This window comes from Eretmochelys imbricata, chromosome 1 (genome assembly GCF_965152235.1).
Source record: "Eretmochelys imbricata isolate rEreImb1 chromosome 1, rEreImb1.hap1, whole genome shotgun sequence".
Lineage (NCBI taxonomy): Eukaryota > Metazoa > Chordata > Testudines > Cheloniidae > Eretmochelys > Eretmochelys imbricata.
This window is the reverse complement of record NC_135572.1, coordinates 267782461-267801290: the sequence shown is the minus strand read 5'-3', so window position 1 is coordinate 267801290 and position 18830 is coordinate 267782461. Positions and strand designations below refer to the sequence as shown.

The window sequence follows — 18830 nt, the reverse complement described above, 5'->3', positions numbered from 1 at the left end:
TTGGAGGAACAGTGGTTCCCCCGGTGGTCCTGAGATGAGAGTGGACAGGGCTTACAGAGCCTTCCGGATGCCTCTGCTTCCTCATGAACCACATTATTGGGCTAGGGACCAATGGTACCCTTGAGGGGCCCGCCTCTGTACCCTTATATCCCACCCACTGGTCATACTGGGGCTCCTGGGATCCATACTTTTGGACCCTGGACTATTAGGACACTGGATCCTACTTTCAACAAAGACACTCTCCAGATGAGGCAGGACACTGGCCTCTCCTTCACCACGAGGCGATTATAGGCAATACCAGGATCTCTTGAGGAGGATTGCTGACATTCTCCAGATCTCACTGGAAGAGGTTCAGGATCCTACCATGAATGCCTGGGTATTCTCCAGTCTACAGCTCCTTCCAAGGTGGCAATCTCTATTAAAGACTCCACTTTGGAGCGCACTAAGACTGTTCGGCATACACATCAGCTACCTGTGCCCCAGCCCCAAAGAGGGCTAAGAAAAAGTACATTTTTTCCTCCAAAGGGATGGAATATTTGTTTTCCCACTCTAACCTGAATTCTTTAGTAGTCCAGGAGGTCACAGAGTGAAACAGGCTACAGCAGCTTAGGACCACTCCTTTGGACAAAGACTCCAAGAGACCTCTTCAGTAGAAAGAACTTTTCCTCAGCCATCCTGCCGGCCATTAATGTCCAAATAGATGTTATTAGTTACAGTAACCTGTCAGAGTTTGCTAATAAGATACCACAGACCCCTATTCCAGGTCTTCCTAGATGAAGGGAAACTGGCTGCTAGATTGCCCATTTAGGCATCGCTCGATATTGCAGACACGGTTTCACACTCCACGGAAACCTTGGTGGCTATAAGGCAGCTTCTTGTTTACAGCCCTCAGGGTTCCCTAATAAGGTTCAGGCGACAGAGATCATCTCCCCTTCAAGGGTGGTAACCTGTTGAGTTTGAAAACAGATGAATCGCTTCATGTCCTCAGGGACTTTCATGCCACTCTCCACTCTTTGGGGATATACACCCTGGGACCTCTTAGGAAATGCTCTAAGCTGCCTCCTCATAGATACTGTGCAGCCCCTCAGCCTTTCTACCATCAGAAGGGCTATAAGACAACTAGGAAGAGCCAGAGGCTACGGTGTAGCTGACACACCACACAACTGCCATCCCCCTTTCAATCCGAGTCACCTAGCAAGAAGGCATTTTGAGGGGATGCTCAAGAGCCATCAACCATTCCCTGCACAGACAGTTTCCCCCTGCTGCCTTTGGTGGCTGCCTGGCTCACTTTCTCGTGATGTGGCAGCGTATCACGTCAGGCAAATGAATTTTAAATATCTTCTTGACTGGCTACGTGATAAAATTCCTTTCTGCCCCTTCTCCAAGATCCTCCTTCCCATCCCTCTTCAGGGACTTTTCTCTCAAAAGGATTCTCAAACTGGAGATGGATTCCCCAGTTAGGGGCAATAGAGCCCATATCTCTGGACATCAGGGCAAGGGCTTTTACTCTATATATTTCCTCATCTCCAAAGAGAAGGTGAGGCTAGAGACCTATCCTGGACCTCTAACAGCTAAATGTCTTCATTCAGCATTCAAGATTGTGGATGACTACCTTGGCTTCAATAATCTCCTCCCTGAATGAAGGCAACTAGCTTGTGGCAGTCTATTTGAAAAATGCCTATTTTCATGCAAGAGCCTGGGTGGGTGCTGTAATATCTTTTATTAGACTATCTTCTGTTGATGGAAGATAAAAGCTTTTGAGCATCACAGAGATCATCTTCAGGTTTGGAATATATGTTTTCATATGGACATTCAGCCAGCACACAGGAGATTCCTCACTTTAAGATGGGCCTAGAGCGCTTTCAATACACAATGCTCCTCTTCTGCCTCAACAGTCCTGTTGGGCTTTTTTTAATTTTTTTTTTTTTTTGAAGGTACTGTCTGTGGTAGCAGTATACCTGCACTGAAAAGGCAGCCCAATATTTTCCTATCTAGAGGACTGTCTGCTTGCAGGATGATAATAGCAAGAAATGCAGGCAGCAGTTACTTCTTCCTTACCCGACCTTTTTCACTCTTTAGGACTTCAGGTAAATCCACAAAAGTCTACTTTAACCCCCACATAAGTTTATAGAATGTATTGGAATAAGTCTGAACTCAACTGTGGCCAAAGCTTGCTTACCTCAGGACAGAGTCCTCATGTTAAAGGACCTCATCACCTAGCTTTGACTCAGACCCCAGATAACAGTCCGATCCTCCCTGTTAATTCTAGACCATATTGCTTCATACACCTACATGATGCCCTTCACAAGGCTTCACCTATGGTACCTCCAGGCATGGTTAAAGATGGTCTATGCTCCGAGCAGGGACTCCTTGGATCAGAGATCTGTAGAGCAGTGACTTGAGTCTCCATTCACAACTTTACTAGGAGGCATTATGCCATGGTTTGAGCTTTTGCTGAGGATGCTTCCTTTGGATCATTGATCCTAAGATCTGTGATGCAGAATACTTCCTCACACTCACTTCCTCAGTGAGCATAGCTAATACCCCTAGAGACCAGACCTCAAAGAAGAAAAGGTTTACTTACCTTATAGTAAATGGAGTTCTTCAAGATGTGTGATCCCAATGGGTAGTCCATGACCAGCCCTCCCTCCTTCCCCTCTGCTCAGATCCTCGTTTGATTCATGGTAAAGTAGGAACTGGAGAGCCAGATGGTCTGGACCACCCCTTATACTCTTGATTCAGTGCATGAGGAGGTATAGGATGCAAGTGCAGACCACTGGACGCTGCTATTGAAGAAAGAAAAGGAGTACTTGTGGCACCTTAGAGACTAAGGTGCCTCAAGTACTCCTTTTCTTTTTGCGAATACAGACTAACACGGCTGCTACTCTGAAACCTGCTATTGAAGAGTCTTGCAGCCTCAGGTGCAAGCACATGTGCAACCAAAGTGAATTCCCTTAGGGACCATACTTCTTGAACTCCAGTCAATATAAGGTAAGGTAAGTAACCTTCTTTTTGATTCACTTTACAGGTGGCTTACACTTCATTGCAATGCTGGTGAGTGAAATTTTTATAGTTTTGGGATCCTTCAGAATGCAAGGCAGTATAGAAATGTGATTATTTCAGCAATAAATGTCCTATATCCAAGGTATCTCGGGGCCTCTCCACTAAATAGCTCTTGCTTTTAATCTACATATTTCTTTGTTTCTTCTAATGAAAAAGATAATTCAGAGCATAGTATTTTTTTAAACTTTTGACACTGTGTAATGTCTGCTGTGATGAAAGCATCTTCTTTTTTTTTTTTTTGGTGGTTTCACCTTGTGAAACACTGGGGGATGTACTGTCTTTATAATTCTGGTCATACTTTTAAACACTAAATATAGTTTACAAATGGACAGTTTGCACTCACATACGCATATTTGAAAAACACTACTGCTGGGTTAGATGACATGGTGGTAAAAGTGACTGAACTCAGCCTTTGCTAGTGTTCCCACCATTGTTAGTGCTGATGCAGCTCTGCACTAATGCAAGAATAACAATAGGAGAGTTCCCTAAATAGATGCAGCCCCAGTGAGTTAAGCTTCCAGCTCCTACCAGCCATTGGTAGGTGAGTTACTGAGCTCTGGTCTAATAGGATTTGTTTGTGTAATTCTCCACTGGTGCAGCTCTAGGGTTAGATTAATAGTAGTAAAAACATCAGTGCTGTGTTTTACCATCAGTGCAGTGCCACAGGTAGTAGCTGTAGTGTAATTGTCTCCGATTTTTGTTAGTATAGACACACTCATACCTATTGCTTCCACTAGAGCACAGTGCCATCTCCCACCTTCTCTCTGGAGCTTCTTAATAATATTTCGTTCATCAGAGGCTTTCAGACTCCTTTACAAACTTTAATTAAGCCTCCCTTCATCTCCTTCTTGTGAGATAAGGAAGCATTATTATTCCCAATTTACAGAAAGGGAAAATAAGACACACAGGCTAAGTGACATGCTCAGAGTTGTACAGTCTTTGGGGCAGCTGGGAATAGAACACCCGAGCTTTGATTCCTAAACCCCTGTTCTGACCACTAGATGTACTTTCTTCCTTAACAGAGAATGAGATTAGTCCCTATTATCTTTGATTTTGAATTAATTTTAAATACGTGGGGGATAGGGGGAAGTGCCATTTTCTGAATATTAAAGAAAACGGAGTGAACTAGTCCATGGCTGTAAATGGCTTTTATAAAACTCTCCTCGTTCTTAGCAGACCTTTGTGAATGACAGCCTTGAATTGGCTCTAGGGACATCTGTTACCCTATATATAGGAGTCACACACTCGCATACGTGAACAGGTGATCTCCTAAATATATGGAATTCAATAATACCTGGAATCCAGAGTACTTATTTATGCCAAAGGAGTCTGGGGGAGGGGTCCTTCCCTCTTCCTTCCCCCTCAAATAGTGAATAACCCTTGAAAAAGTGCATTTTATGCTGGCAATGTTTTACCCTTGAAATCTTTTGTGTGCATGGACGAAGTATTCTCTCCTGTTGATATCAGTTGATAAGGGATGTATCTTTTAGGATATTTTTTTCTCTGTAAATGACGTTGGGCTAGATTTTAAAAGTTATTTCAGTACTTACGTCACAATGGAATCATTGGGAGTTAGGTGCCTAAGTACCTTTAAAAATCTGGTCCTTTTTTCCTTCTAGTCAACCATATTCGCAGTGATTGGTTTCTTACTGTAAAATTAGGCCTTTTGAATACAGTAAACAAATGAGAGAGAAGAGTTCAGTTCAATCCAAGGTTTTGTTAATAGGAGTAATGGAATGAGATTTGAGCAAAGGAAAATTTAGAATGAATATCTGAAAATGTTTCTTATTAGTGAGAGCCACTGTTGAACTGTGGAGTAGTGTCCCAAATATGTTGTTGAAAGTTCCATCACTTGAATACTTTAAAACAGAGTGCGACAAGGCACTGGAGAGCATACTGTTGGGAATATTCTGCATTGACTAGAGCATGGAGATGGGAGAAAGATGGACTAGATGTGACCACTACAGTGACTCTCTCACACCCACATTCATGTCTTCAAAAGGGCTAATTTCCTCAAAAATTAAGAAAATTATAAGCAAAATTGATTTGGAGGAAAAACTTAGACCAGTATGAATGAAGATTGGATGCTCTTTAAGAGAAGATTATTAGATGGACAAAAAGTCACAATTCCATGCCTAAGGAACAGGATGACTTTGACTAAAAGCCCATCCAGGTTCAGTGGCAAAATAAAGGCAGCAATTAGAGATTAAAAATCAACATGTAACTAACTGAGAAAGGGGAAATAGCAATCGATATAAATTAGAAGTCATGAAGTGTAGAAAATTGATAAGGGCGCTTAAGATGTCAGGGAGAAATCCCTGGCTGGCAGAACTAAGGACAATAAGGAAGTTTTTTTTTAAAGTATATTAGGAACAAAATAAATCATAGAAATTGTATAGGCCCATTACTTGGCTGAGGTTATAATGCAGAAAAGGCTGAAGTGTAAAATAAATATTTCTGTGGTGGATTTGGCAGGAAGCAGGATTGTGTTCTCTCATCATATGGGGATGATGAAGTACTTTGCAATTAATTAATAACTAGGGAGGATGTTAAACAATATCTTCTAGATACACATTTTTAAATCAGACCCTGATAACTTGCACTTAAGAGGCCTAAAAGAGTTGGCTGAGGAGATCTCTGTCCCACCGATGTTAATTTTTAATAAATCTTGGAATACTGGGGACATTCCAGAAGACTGGAAGAGGGCTAATGTGCCAATATTCAAAAAGAGCAAGTGGGATGATCCGGATAACTATAGGCTGGTTAACCTGGCATCATTCCTGGGCAAAATAATGGAAAAGCTGATACAGGATTCCACCATTCAAGAATAAAGGATAGAAGTATAATTAATGCCAGTCAACATGGTTTTATGGGAAAATGTCTTGTCAAACCTTATTTCATTCTTTGGGGTGACCAGTTTGGTTGACAAAGATAACTGCGTAGATATAATATAATTAGACATGTGTAAAGCGTTTGATTTAGTACTGCATGATATTCTGAATTTTAAAAAAAAATAGAAGTATAGAATATCTCAATAAAGCATATGTTAAATGGATTAACTGGCTCTCTGAGAGATGTCAATAGGGAATCCTCATCAAATCAGGGTTATTCTAGTGGAGTTCTGTAGGAATCGTCCCTATGCTAGTCAATATGTCTTCAATTATCTGGAAGTAAATATAAAATCACTGCTGGCTTAAAAAAAAATGTGGGGATGACACCAAGATTAGCAGAGGGGCAAATTTTGCTAGGGCAGTCCTACAGAGTGATCTGGGTCGCTTGTTGAGTTGGGCCCATTCAAAACAAATGTGTACGAATGCAGCTGAATGTAAAGAGGATTATATCCTGAAAAGGATCTAGGGGTCATAGTGGACCAGCATCTCAACATGAGCTCCCAGTGTGATGCTGTATCTAAAAGGTCTATTCCAATCATTGGATGTATGAACGGGAGCAGTGAGTAGGAATAGGGAGGTGCTTTTTACCTCTGCGTATATTATTGATGAGACCGTACTGGAATACTGCATACTGTTTCAGTGTCAGCCTTTTAAACAGGATGGTGAAAGATTGGAGGGCATACAGAAAAGAGCTACAAAAATGATTAATGGGTTAGAGAAGATGCCTTACGCTAAGAAACTTAAAGAGCTCAATCTCTTTAGTCTATTGAAAGATTACTTGATTTGTGTGTAAATACCTTCACAGGGAGAAAATACTGGGTACTAAAGGACTCTTTAAACTAATGAAGAAAGATGTAACAAGAACCAATGGCTGGAAGCTGAAGCCAGACAAATTGACTTTGTTAGACAAATCTAACAAATCGTTAGACTGACCTAACACTTGGTAAAGCAACCCACATCCTTTCACATATTTATACTTGCTCCTGTATCATTTACTTCCTACATCTGGTGAAGTGGGTTCTAGACCAGGAAAGCTTATGCCCAAATACATTTGTTAGTCTCTAAGGTGCCACAAGGACTCCTCGTTGTTTTTTTTTCTGAAATAGAAACAAAGCACAAATTTTTATCAGTTAGCATAATGAATCTGGTGGATTCTTCATCTCTTGAAGTCTTCAGATCAAGACTGGAAGCCTTTCTGGAAGATGTGCTTTAGCCAAACACAAGTTTTTGGGCTCAATACTGGGGTAACTGGGTGAAATTCTATGACCTGTAATATACAGGAAGTCAGATTAGGTGATCTAATGGTCCCTTCTGGCCTTAAAATATATGAATCCTTGCCTTGAAGAGTGCACAGGTTAAATTCAGGTAGATGGACAAAAAAGAGGCAATTGGAAGAGGAAGGACAAGGGTTATGATAAAATAATGAATGAGTCTGTAAGGCATGTGCATATGTTAGTGGTTCCATTGTATTTGTTTTGGGGTTTTCTTATCTGTCTTCTCGCAGACAATGCTGAAAAAGTCAGTTTCTTTGCCTTTCAATTTCTCTGGGTCCAGGCAAAGAGCTATGGCATTCAGCATGTGACACTGTGTATCGACTGTTTTGAACAATTGCAAAAGCTCTTTTCTTAAATGGGAAGAGCTTGTCTACTGTGAGGCTGTAGACACAAGTACCTTGACAGAGGGGATAGGACCCAATATTTATTAGTATTAGCTCTGGTTTCCAAGGGCCATCTTATTGTGGGAGCTGTACTTTGATGTTAGATGGACGCCCCCGCAACTCCTCTCCTGAATGAATAGTTTTAATGGACGAACCACTCCCTCTATAAGGCTGCATGCTGCAGTTGTAATAAGTATGTTGAAGGCTTGTGTTTGAAACTCTGAAGCAGTTTTATTTGTATTAAACATTTTAATGCGTCACCAAAAACTAAAATAAAATCCCAGTAATGGTGAAAGGGTTCCCTTGAATCTGGGGTAGGGTCTCTAGATATTCCTTAGATGTCACTTTGAGGACATGATGTGAGGATGCTACAGAATTTGCAGGTAGAGAGGAGAATCAGTCATGTATCTTGCACTTCAAATACGTTTTAGTGACCAAGATATTATATAAAAATAATCGATACATGGGCAATTACAATTTTAGGGGCTGTTTGGTATTTTAGTGTTGGACCCTTCCTACTGGAGCACAGTCAGTCCATATTTTGTTTGTTTTTAAATGTTCATGGTTTGGAGAGAGAACATGGTGCTCTACAGCTTCTTGAGAAACAGGCCTGGCTTTTCTGCTTTGCGGATTTTTATCGTCCTGCCAAGACCCTTTGCAACTTCCTCTCCTCATCACCCACAGCGAATACGGAAACCTTGCTGCTTAAGGCCACTTCTGCAATTGCAGGAGTGCAGATGAGTGAGGTGGGAGGAGTGGGCTTTCTCTTCCGTTCTCACTTATTTTGGAGTCAGAAGAGGAAAATACAGTGTATTTGAAAATGTGCCCCATGTTGTGGTGTCTCCGACTGATCTGTTTCCCCCTCTCCTCTCTCTCTGCCATCCTGCAGTGCTGCAGTTGAAGCTCCAGCAGCGACGGACACGGGAGGAACTGGTGAGCCAGGGGATCATGCCGCGTAAGTATCATTTAAATTTTTTTCTTCTCTCTGGGCATTTCTGTCACCTGCTTGTGAATGAAGGGAGGTGGTTTATGTACGGGTTGAAACACCTGACCCTCAGTTTCTGCATAAAAAATGCTAGATGTGAGAGCCCCACCCCATTTCACCAGACTGCCTTCTAAAGTATTAGGGCTACCTGTAATACTAAGAAGCAGTGTTGGCAACAAGTTTTTTTAAGTGTACTCAAAATACAGTGGCTGTATTGCTTGCTATGAAAGCCTTTTGGAGAGTGAGTGCCATATTAGAAGTGCCTTACATACTCTGCACATTCTGGTAATCACTCTTAGCAGGCTTCCTGCCTTTAGAGCTTCCATTCTTGTCTGTGAGCTCCCCATAACTCTCGTGTGGCTGTTGTGAATTAGTCTGTCCATATCCACACACTTGGTAAGATTTCTACTCCATGCATACAAGATGTCAGGGCAGCAAGGTAGCTCTGTTCCTACCTTGGACGGATTGTTTGAAACACATTTAGTAGGAATCTGTGGGGAACAGCAGTTTCTGTTGCAGGGAGAAAAGATCTGCAGACGCTGTAACATGGTAATGTTAATGGATGAGGTAAGTATACTGCAAAACTGAACTTAATGTGTGCATGACTAAATCAGGTTTGGAGAACATAAGAACGGCAATACAGGGTCAGACCAAAGGTCCATCTAGCCCAGTATCCTGTCTTCTGACAGTGGCCAACCAGGTGCTTCAGAGGGAACGAACAGAACATGTAATCATCAAGTGATCCATTCCCTGTTGCCCATTCCCAGCTTCCGGCAAACAGATTAGGGACAACATCCTGGCTAATAGCCATTGATGGACCTTTCTAGTTCTTTTTTAAACCCTGTTATAGTCTTGGCCTTCACAACATCCTCTGTCAAAGAGTTCCACAGGTTGACTGTGCATTGTAGGAAGAAATACTTCCTTTTGTTTGTTTTAAAACTGCTGCCTATTAATTTCATTTGGTGACCCCTAGTTCTTGTGTTATGAGAAGGAGTAAATAACACGTCTTTATTTACTTTCTCCATACCAGTCATGGGGAACAGCTTTTTGAACATACACAAAGATGCCTGGTAGAAATGGGGCTGAATAATTTGGTGACTCTGAACTGAGTGACATTTTGCATGTGCATGAGGAGCAAGCAAACAAGGGAGCACCAAAGAGTAGGTGTGAGTTATTTTTGGTGTTCTCTGCATTTCCCCTAAAAGCCTTAGGGGCAGTCCAACTATTTCCTCTTTAAGAAACCTCTCCCATCGCACACACCTCTTTATTGTCAGCTAAAACCAAAAGTGGTTATGTTATCTCTTTGGGCAGGGGAGGTAGGGAAGAGGATTCCCTGGGGTGTACACTGAAATGATAGTGCCTTCCCCATCTAAAATCATAAGACAGTTTGTCAACTCTAAGTTTGTGTAATGAAAACCTGTCAACATCACTCTGTTAGCTGGAGTACTTCAATGTAAGGCTGTGATCTGCTCCTGGCGGCTTGAGAGACCCCCTTTTTAAAATTCCACCACCAAATTTAAAAGGGAAGATTGGGTTGATTTGATGGATTTTGCTCTTCTCTTGGATACTAGTAACTCATGTCTACCTGTGATTATTTTTATGTAGGGCTGTCGATTAATCGCAGTTAACTCACACGATTAACTCAAAAAAATTAATCGCGAGTAAAAAAAATGTATCGCGATTAATCGCACTGTTAAACAATAGAATACCACCTGAAATGTATTAAATATTTTTTATATTTTTCTACATTTTCAAATATATTTATTTCAATTACAACATAGAATACAAAGTGTACAGTGCTCACTTTATATTATTTTTATTACAAATATTTGCACTGTAAAAATAAACAGAAGAAATAGTATTTTTCAATTCACCTCATACAAGTACTGTAGTGCAATCTCTTTATCATGAAAGTGCAACTTACAAACATAGGTTTTTTTGTTACATAACTGCACTCAAAAATGAAACAATGTAAAACTTTAGTGCCTACAACTCCACTCAGTCCTACTCCTTGTTCAGCCAACCGCTAAGAGAAATGTTTGTTTATATTTATGGGAGATAATGCTGCCCACTTCTTAATTACAATGTCCCTGAAAGTGAGAACAGGCATTCGCATGGCACTGTTGTAGCTGGCGTCGCAAGATATTTATGCGCCAGATGCGCTGAAGATTCATATACCTCTTCATGCTTCAGCCATTGTTCCAGAGGACATGCTTCCATGCTGATGATGCTTGTTAAAAAAATAATGCGTTAATTAAATTTGTGACTGAACACCTTTGGGGAGAATAGTATGTCTCCTGCTCTGTTTTACCCACGTTCTGCCATATATTTCATGTTATAGCAGTCTAGGATGATGACCCAGCACATGTTGTTCATTTTAAGAACACTTTCACTGCAAATTTGACAGAATGCACAGAAGATACCAATGTGAAATTTCTAAAGATGGCTACAGCACTCGCCTCAAGATTTAAGAATCTGAAGTGCTTTCCAAAATCTGAGAGGGATGAGGTGTGGAGCATGCTTTCAGAAGTCTTAAAAGAGCAACACTCTGATGCGGAAACCACAGAATCCAAACCACCAAAACAGAAAATCAACCCTCTGCTGGTGGCATCTGATTCATGATGATGAAAATGAACATGCGTTGGTCTACACTGCTTTGGATGGTTATCAAGCAGAACCTGTCATCATCATGGACGCATGTCCCCTGGCATGGTGCGTGAAGCATGAAGGGACATTAGAATCTTTAGTGCGTCTGGCATGTAAATTCTTGCGACACTAGCTACAACAGTTCAATGCAAACAAGCTCCTGTTCTCACTTTCAGGTGATATTGTAAACAAGAAACAGGGAGCATTACCTTCTGCAAATGTAAACAAACTTGTTTGAGCAATTGGCTGAACAAGAAGTAGGACTGATTGGACTCGTGGGCTCTAAAGTTTTACATTGTTTTATTTTTGAATGCGGGTTTTTTTGTACAAAATTGTACATTTGTAATTTCAACTTTCATGATAAAGAGATTACACTACAGTACTTGTATAAGGTGAATTGAAATATACGATTTCTTTTGTTTTTTACAGTGCAAATATTTGTAATCAGAAATAAAGTGAGCACTGTACACTTTGTATTCTGTGTTGTAATTGAAATCAATATATTTGAAAATATAGAAAAAGTCCAAAAATATTAAAATAAATGGTATTCTATTATTGTTTAACAGCACGATTAATCGCGATAAATTTTTTAAATCGCTTAAGAGCCCTACTTTTATCTATGGGGAACGTACAAATAATTCTACAGAGCAAGCTGGTTGCCTTTAGGAGAAACCAGATTGTCCCGGTAGTCAGATATTTTCAACAGTCTTTCCTAGGAGAAAACATTCCCATACTCCATACAGGGCCTTCACCTCCCCAGTTCAGTTTACATACCTGAATGCTGTCTGGTGCCGTCAGTAGTCTCAGTATATTTGTCAGGTTCAAAGCGCATATCTATCAGAAGTTTGTTTTTCCCATGCCGTTGTATCTTTCCTTGTCTGCAGTTGTGAGACAGCATTAAATCTACATTTTCAAAATTGACTAGTGATTTGGGGTTCTTCAAATGTTGGGCAACCAACTTTTGAGATACCTTAAGAGACCTGATTTGCAAAGGGTGGGTGCTGAACCCTTTGAAAATCATGTCCCTTTGGGGAGGGAGGGTGTCTCCAAATCACCCCAAATCACTGAAAAGCCCTGTCTGTACTGAAGAGAAACTATCATAGCAGAACTGTTCTTAAATATGATTTAAAACCAGTTTCTTCTAATCATAGTACCAGCATGGTTTGTCTGTCCTCTATGAATCAGCCATAACTGTTTTAAAGTAGTGTTTAAAATGTTCCTAAACTGGGTTGCATGTTAATGAAAAGCTCAATTGTGAAATGAGAAGCCAAGATACTCAAAACAAAATTCCCTTTTTAGCTCTGGAAATGGAACATGCCACATAGCCAGCCTCTGCTCCAATAGGGAGCTCACACTGAGGGCAGCTTGGTGTGTCTACTTTGAGCTCTGTAGTACAGAACTCTCTGCCTTTTTAACACTGGGAATGTCCAGGTTCCCTATCCCTCTCCATACCTCTTCCCCATGCACCTTGCCTGTGAAAATGCTCAGGTACTCGGTCTTATTCCCTATCCCCTATTGTTGCAGAAACACATACTCTCAGTCATGTCTCTCTCATAAAGCCTTTAATGAGGAGACAGACAGGCATCGGACATCCTAGATATGCTGTTTAGTCACAGAAGCCAGGAGGAGGCTTGGAGCTGGATTAGGTGATCTCATGTCCTCTCACTTCTTGAGACTCTGGTTTGCGTCTAGCCCCTGTTTGCCATCTGGAGGGCCTTGGCAGTGTGTGAAAGAAATGTGGTAACTGAAATACTTTCCAGTTCCTGGTTCCTCCAGCTGTACAGTGATGTGAATTGGAGAGGCTGCTTGTGGAGGGCATAGAAGCAGCTGTTCAGTGCCTGTAGTGCAGGCTCATCTGCCAGTACCCTTCCTTCCATTGTCCGAAACATGAGCCCTGAATCTAACGTCATTTAACTAAAACCTCGACTGTGCAGAGAGCTCCAGACATAGGGTTACATATTCCGCACCCCTTGCTTCCTCTGTCTAAAGACTCCGTGTACTGGAGGAGGTCAAGGTGCTGCTACTCAAGTTAAAGTGCCAGCATGTGTCATGTTGTTCTGGGGGTGTGCATTTGTGGGGAGGTGTTCTCAGAAGAACAGAGTTGGGAGTAGAGCATCTTGTTCGCAACTGGAATTTCGTTTAGAAGTGGAGGAGAGTAAAGTGGCATATTTTAACATTTGTTATCAAGTACACTTAAGCTCGCTTGAATGCCCTCTCAAGGCTGCCTACCTCCTGTTGGAGGGATGCGTTTTACTGTGTGATGTAAATGTCTCACGGTTAGAGCTAAAGCTTTTATGTACATGAAGAGAGGATTTAAAATAACTGGGTGGTGTGCCTCTATTAATTCTGTTGGCACCAGAGGCTCAAATTCTTTCTTTTTCTCTGTTTTTTCCATTTTGTTTTTACTTGGTTACCACTGGTGCAAGGTGAGAGTTGGAGATCAAATTTTCTATTGCCCCCAGAGCACGTACAGCAGGGGGAATGAGCAGTGCGCTGTGCCTGCAGCTGGTATACTGGAGCCTTGACCAAGTGGGGTCTCTTCTAGCAATGAGAGGAGTTGAGTGTTCATGGTCTGTTCAGTTCTTGGCCTTGCTGTTATTGGAAGCTCGTTAGTTCCAGAGTCAAGTTTTTGGGTACTTCCATTTAAAAAAAAAAAAAAATATTGTGCAAACAGTGTGAATCAGCCTTTCCCCTTGACATGTTAATTGAACACAAAAAATAGCTCCCCATTCAGCCCTTTTCTAAGCTGGTGTACTGTAAAAGGAATAGGAAGATGTTGCCAATTGACAATTCTGGAGTTCAAAGCTGTATTCTTAGTGTAGATTACTTATTTTTTCCGTGGCATTGGAATATTGAACACATGATAAGATAGCTGTCTGTCTCCCTCCATCCTGAAATGACCACTTGTACGACAGCTGTGCAGCCACTTATGGGGTGGAATGCAGCTGTGATGGGTTAGACCCCCCTTCTGGGTTGCCACCTGATGTACTGGGATTTCACTGAGCCTGCCTGCTCCACTAGCCTGGGGTCCCTCTCCCTGTTTTGCTGAATCAGGCTCTCCGGCAGCATCCACACAGGTAGGGAGCAACAGGTGTAGAATCACACAGTCTGCAAACAGCTCTCTATGAGACAATTCAACTGGGAAATTGCCCAGCACTCAAGTGCAGCTTCCCTCTGGAAAGCACACCCAAGATAATATTGTCTTCTGCTGTATAGAAAGATCTACAGTGCAATCTCATAAAAATTCACCCTCTCCTTCAATGTGAAGAGAGATATTCACAACTTCTCCTCCCCACCTCCCCCAGTTATAAATTGCACAAACTGGGTTATGTTATAAACAAGAAATAAGTTTATTAGCTATAAAAGGTAAATTTTAAGTGATTATAAGAGAAGGCAAATAGAACAAAGCAGATTGCTAAGCAAATAAAACAAAACATGCAAACGAAGCCTGATTCACTCAAGAAACAGATTACAAAATGTGATTTCTCATCCTAAATGTTAACACTCGGCAGGATGCAGAGTTTCTGTAGCTTAGATTTCCAGTTATTTCTCTTTACAGACTTGACTCCTCTGTGTCAGGGTTTGTCTACACTGGCACTTCGGCGGCAAAACTTTTGTCATTCAGGAGTGCCGTTTGTAGGGGGGTGGAAATATTTTGTTGGCAGTAGAGCTCTCTCCTGCCGACAAAGAGCAGCTATACTGCGTGCCTTTTAGCAGCATGGCTGTCTCTCTAAAAGCCTCATAGTGTAGCCATAGCCTCAGTCTAGATTCAGCCCTTGCCTTTCCCTCAGTTTAGTTCCTTTGTCTCTTCAGGTGCTTTCAGCAGCCTGTCTTCTTGGGCAGGAAGGCAATGGAGAAGAGTCTGTTTGCCTTACTCCCCAGCCTTAAAAAAGATGAAGGTGGGAATCTTTTGTTTCCTAGTCTTGACAGTCGTTCTCCCCCCCCCCCCCTTTTTAGTGGAAAATTACTAGAAGTCCAAGATAGTGTTTACAAAAACAACAGGGAGTCTGGTGGCACCTTAAAGACTAACAGATTTATTTGAGCATAAGCTTTTGTGGGTAAAAACCTCACTTCTTCACATGCATGGAGTGAAAGTTACAGATGCAGACATAAATATACTGACACATGAAGAGAAGGGAGTTACCTCACAAGTGGAGAACCAGGGTTGACAGGGCCAACTCGATCAGGCTGGATGTAGTCCACTCCCAATAATAGATGAGGAGGTGTCAATTCCAGGAGAGGCTGCCTCTGTAGTAAGCCAGCCACTCCCAGTCCCTATTCAAGCCCAAATTAATGGTGTTAAATTTGCAAATGAATTTTATCATATGGACCCATGGAAAGGAGGACCTTGAAGAATTCCACCTGGATTTCAACAATTTCCACCCCACCATTAACCTAAGCCTGGACCAGTCCACACAAGAGATCCACTTCCTGGACACTACAGTGCAAATAAGTGATGGTCACATAAACATCACCCTATACCGGAAACCTACTAACCGCTATACTTACCTACATGCCTCCAGCTTCCATCCAGGACACATCACATGATCAATTGCCTATAGCCAAGCCCTAAGATACAACGGAATTTGCTTCAGTCCCTCAGACAGAGACAAATACCTACAAGATCTTTATCAAGCATTCTTAAAACTACAGTACCCACCTGGGGAAGTGAGGAAACAGACTGACAGAGCGAGACGGGTACCCAGAAATCACCTACTACAGAACAGGCCCCAAAAGAAAAATAACAGAACACCACTGGCTATCACGTTCAGCCCCAGCTAAAACCTCTCCAGCACATTATCAACGATCTACAACCTATCCTGGAAAACGATCCCTCACTTTCACAGACCTTGGGAGACAGGCCGGTCCTCGCTTACAGACAGCCCCCCAACCTGAAGCAAATACCAGCAACTACACACCACACCACAGAAACACTAACCTAGGAACCAATCCCTGTAGCAAACCTCGTTGCCTACTCTGTCCCTATATCTGCTCTAGTGACACCATCAGAGGACCCAACCACATCAGCCACACCATCAGAGGCTCATTCACCTGCATGTCTACTAATGTTATATATGCCATCATGTGCCAGCAATGCCCCTTCGCCATGTACATTGGCCAAACCGGACAGTCCCTATGTAAAAGAATAAATGGACACAAATTGGACATCAGGTATGGTAACACACAAAAGCCAGTGGGAGAACACTTCAGTCTTCCTGGACATTCTATAACAGATTTGAAAGTAGCTATACTTGAACCAAAAAAACTTCAGAAACAGACTTCAAAGAGAAACAGCAGAACTAAAATTCATTTGCAAATTTAACACCATTAATTTGGGCTTGAATAGGGACTGGGAGTGGCTGGCTTACTACAGAGGCAGCCTCTCCTGGAATTGACACCTCCTCATCTATTATTGGGAGTGGACTACATCCAGCCTGATCGAGTTGGCCCTGTCAACCCTGGTTCTCCACTTGTGAGGTAACTCCCTTCTCTTCATGTGTCAGTATATTTATGTCTGCATCTGTAACTTTCACTCCATGCATGTGAAGAAGTGAGGTTTTTACCCACAAAAGCTTATGCTCAAATAAATCTGTTAGTCTTTAAGGTGCCACCGGACTCCTTGTTGTTTTTGTGGATACAGACTAACATAGCTACCCCTTGATACAAGATAGTGTTTAGTATTTTTAAAGTCTTATTGTTTCTTCCTAATGGCCCATTAAAGCTGATGGCCTGCTGTGTGGTGAGTGTTTCCCAAATACACACACAGTTGTAATTGTTACATAGTCAGTATTCCTAACTTCAGATACTGAAATGATACAAGCATACAAATTGGATAATCATATTCAGTAAATTATAACCTTTCCGATGATACCTTACAAGACCCATCTTGCGTAAAATATATCTTAGTTAGGCCATATTCATATCATAACCATATTCCTATGAGGAATATGGGGTGTAACGTCACAGCAGCATCTACTTAATAGAACCAAACAACTTTATGTATCTGAGGACATGTAGAAAATGTCAGTTAAAACAGCAAAAATGTTATGGAGAAGATATTTGGCCCAATATACCTGAGCCAACAGTCTGCCTTGCAAAATGTGCTGTGGGATCTCTTAATTGCTAAAAAGGTCAAAGCTCTGGTTTTACATGCACTTTGTATTAGTGTAGATTTTGATCTCTGGCTACTAGTAACACGTACAAATCAATTGTAAACTGTAGCCAGAGCAGGACCAGTTGCCTTGTGGTTAGTGTCTTACACAATCCTGCGAGAAAACCAGTCTGTTGTCCTCTCTAAGGACAGGCATTAAAGAGCCAGCAATGCTGATGAGAAAGAACACCTTCTGTGGGCGAGTGTCTCATGCTTCTCTATAGCCCCCTTTTGTGATTAAAGCCTTGTCTACACTGGCAAGTTTCTGTGAAGTAAAGCAGGTTTCTATGTTGTAACTCCTGAGGTGTACACACTGCCAAGCCACTTAGTGCGCAGAAACTGCGCAGTTGCAGCACTGTGTTTACAAAACAAAACAAAACAAACAAAAACCCTGATGAGAGGCGTACAGCTTTCTGTGCCAGGGCAACAGCAACACCCTGGTCGATTACCGTGCTGCAATTGGCCTCCAGGAGGTGTCCCACAATGCCTGTTCTTGCCTCTCTGGTCATTGGTTTGGACTCTACTGCCCTGCCCTCAGGTGACCAACTATCATCCCTACCACATAAATTCCTTTGGAATTTTGGAACTTCCCTTCCTGTTTGCTCGGTGATGCAGACAGTGGTCTCAGCCCGTCTTTCCAGGTGGCCATGCCTGCTTCAGACACCAGGCGATCCCCCACTTGGAGCAATGCCGAGCTGCTGGACCCCATCAGCATTTGGGGAGAGGTGGCTGTCCAGTCCCAGCTGCACTCCGGCCGTAGGAATGATGATACCTACAGACAGATTTCACGATGCATGACAGAAAGGGGCCATGACCGGGACACACTGCAGTGTAAGGTCAAAGTGAAGGAGCTGCTGAACGCCTACCACAAGGTGTGGGAGGCAAATCGCCACTTCGGTGCTAAGCTCATGAGCTGCCGGTTTTGTAAAGAGGTGGACGTGATACTCTATGGCGACCCACCTCCACTGTAAAGTCCACTGTGGATACTTCAGTGGCTCGCGTGCCAGTCGAGAGTGGACCAAGCCAGGAGGAGGGAATCTTGGGCGAGGAGGGGGAGGGGGACCCAGAGGCAGAGGACAACTCGGAGGTCAGAGATGCATGCATCCCAGAGCTCTTTTCTACCCCGGAGGAGGCTAGCCAGCCAGCCACAGCTGTTGGATCTTGACAAAGCACAAACAGGAGAGAAGCCCCGGTAAGTGGATTTGATTTTGGGAATCACTGAAGCGAGTTGTTAGGAGCAGGAGGGTTACAGAAAGCAGGCTTGTGTCTCTATGATGCGCATAACACCACATGCCTGGTCTGAGTGGCAGAACAGGGTGTTGATTGACTCCCTCACAAGAATCTGTCTCAGAGATCTCCAGGAAACTCTCATGGAGACATTGGGCAATCCGCTGCCGCAGGTTCTTTGGCAGAACTGCTTTGTTTCTTGCCCCATTA

The 18830-nt window shown here is 42.4% G+C and overlaps 1 protein-coding gene across 2 annotated transcripts in view; it reads left to right on the top strand.

Moving 5' to 3' along the window:
- MRTFA (myocardin related transcription factor A) overlaps nt 1-18830 on the top strand; it is a 180842-nt gene that overhangs the window by 125791 nt on the left and 36221 nt on the right. For both annotated transcript variants that reach the window (XM_077830397.1, XM_077830390.1), the window contains exon 5: nt 8501-8566. In XM_077830397.1, coding sequence (XP_077686523.1) covers nt 8501-8566 — 66 coding nt within the window. The remainder of the gene's footprint in view (nt 1-8500; nt 8567-18830) is intronic.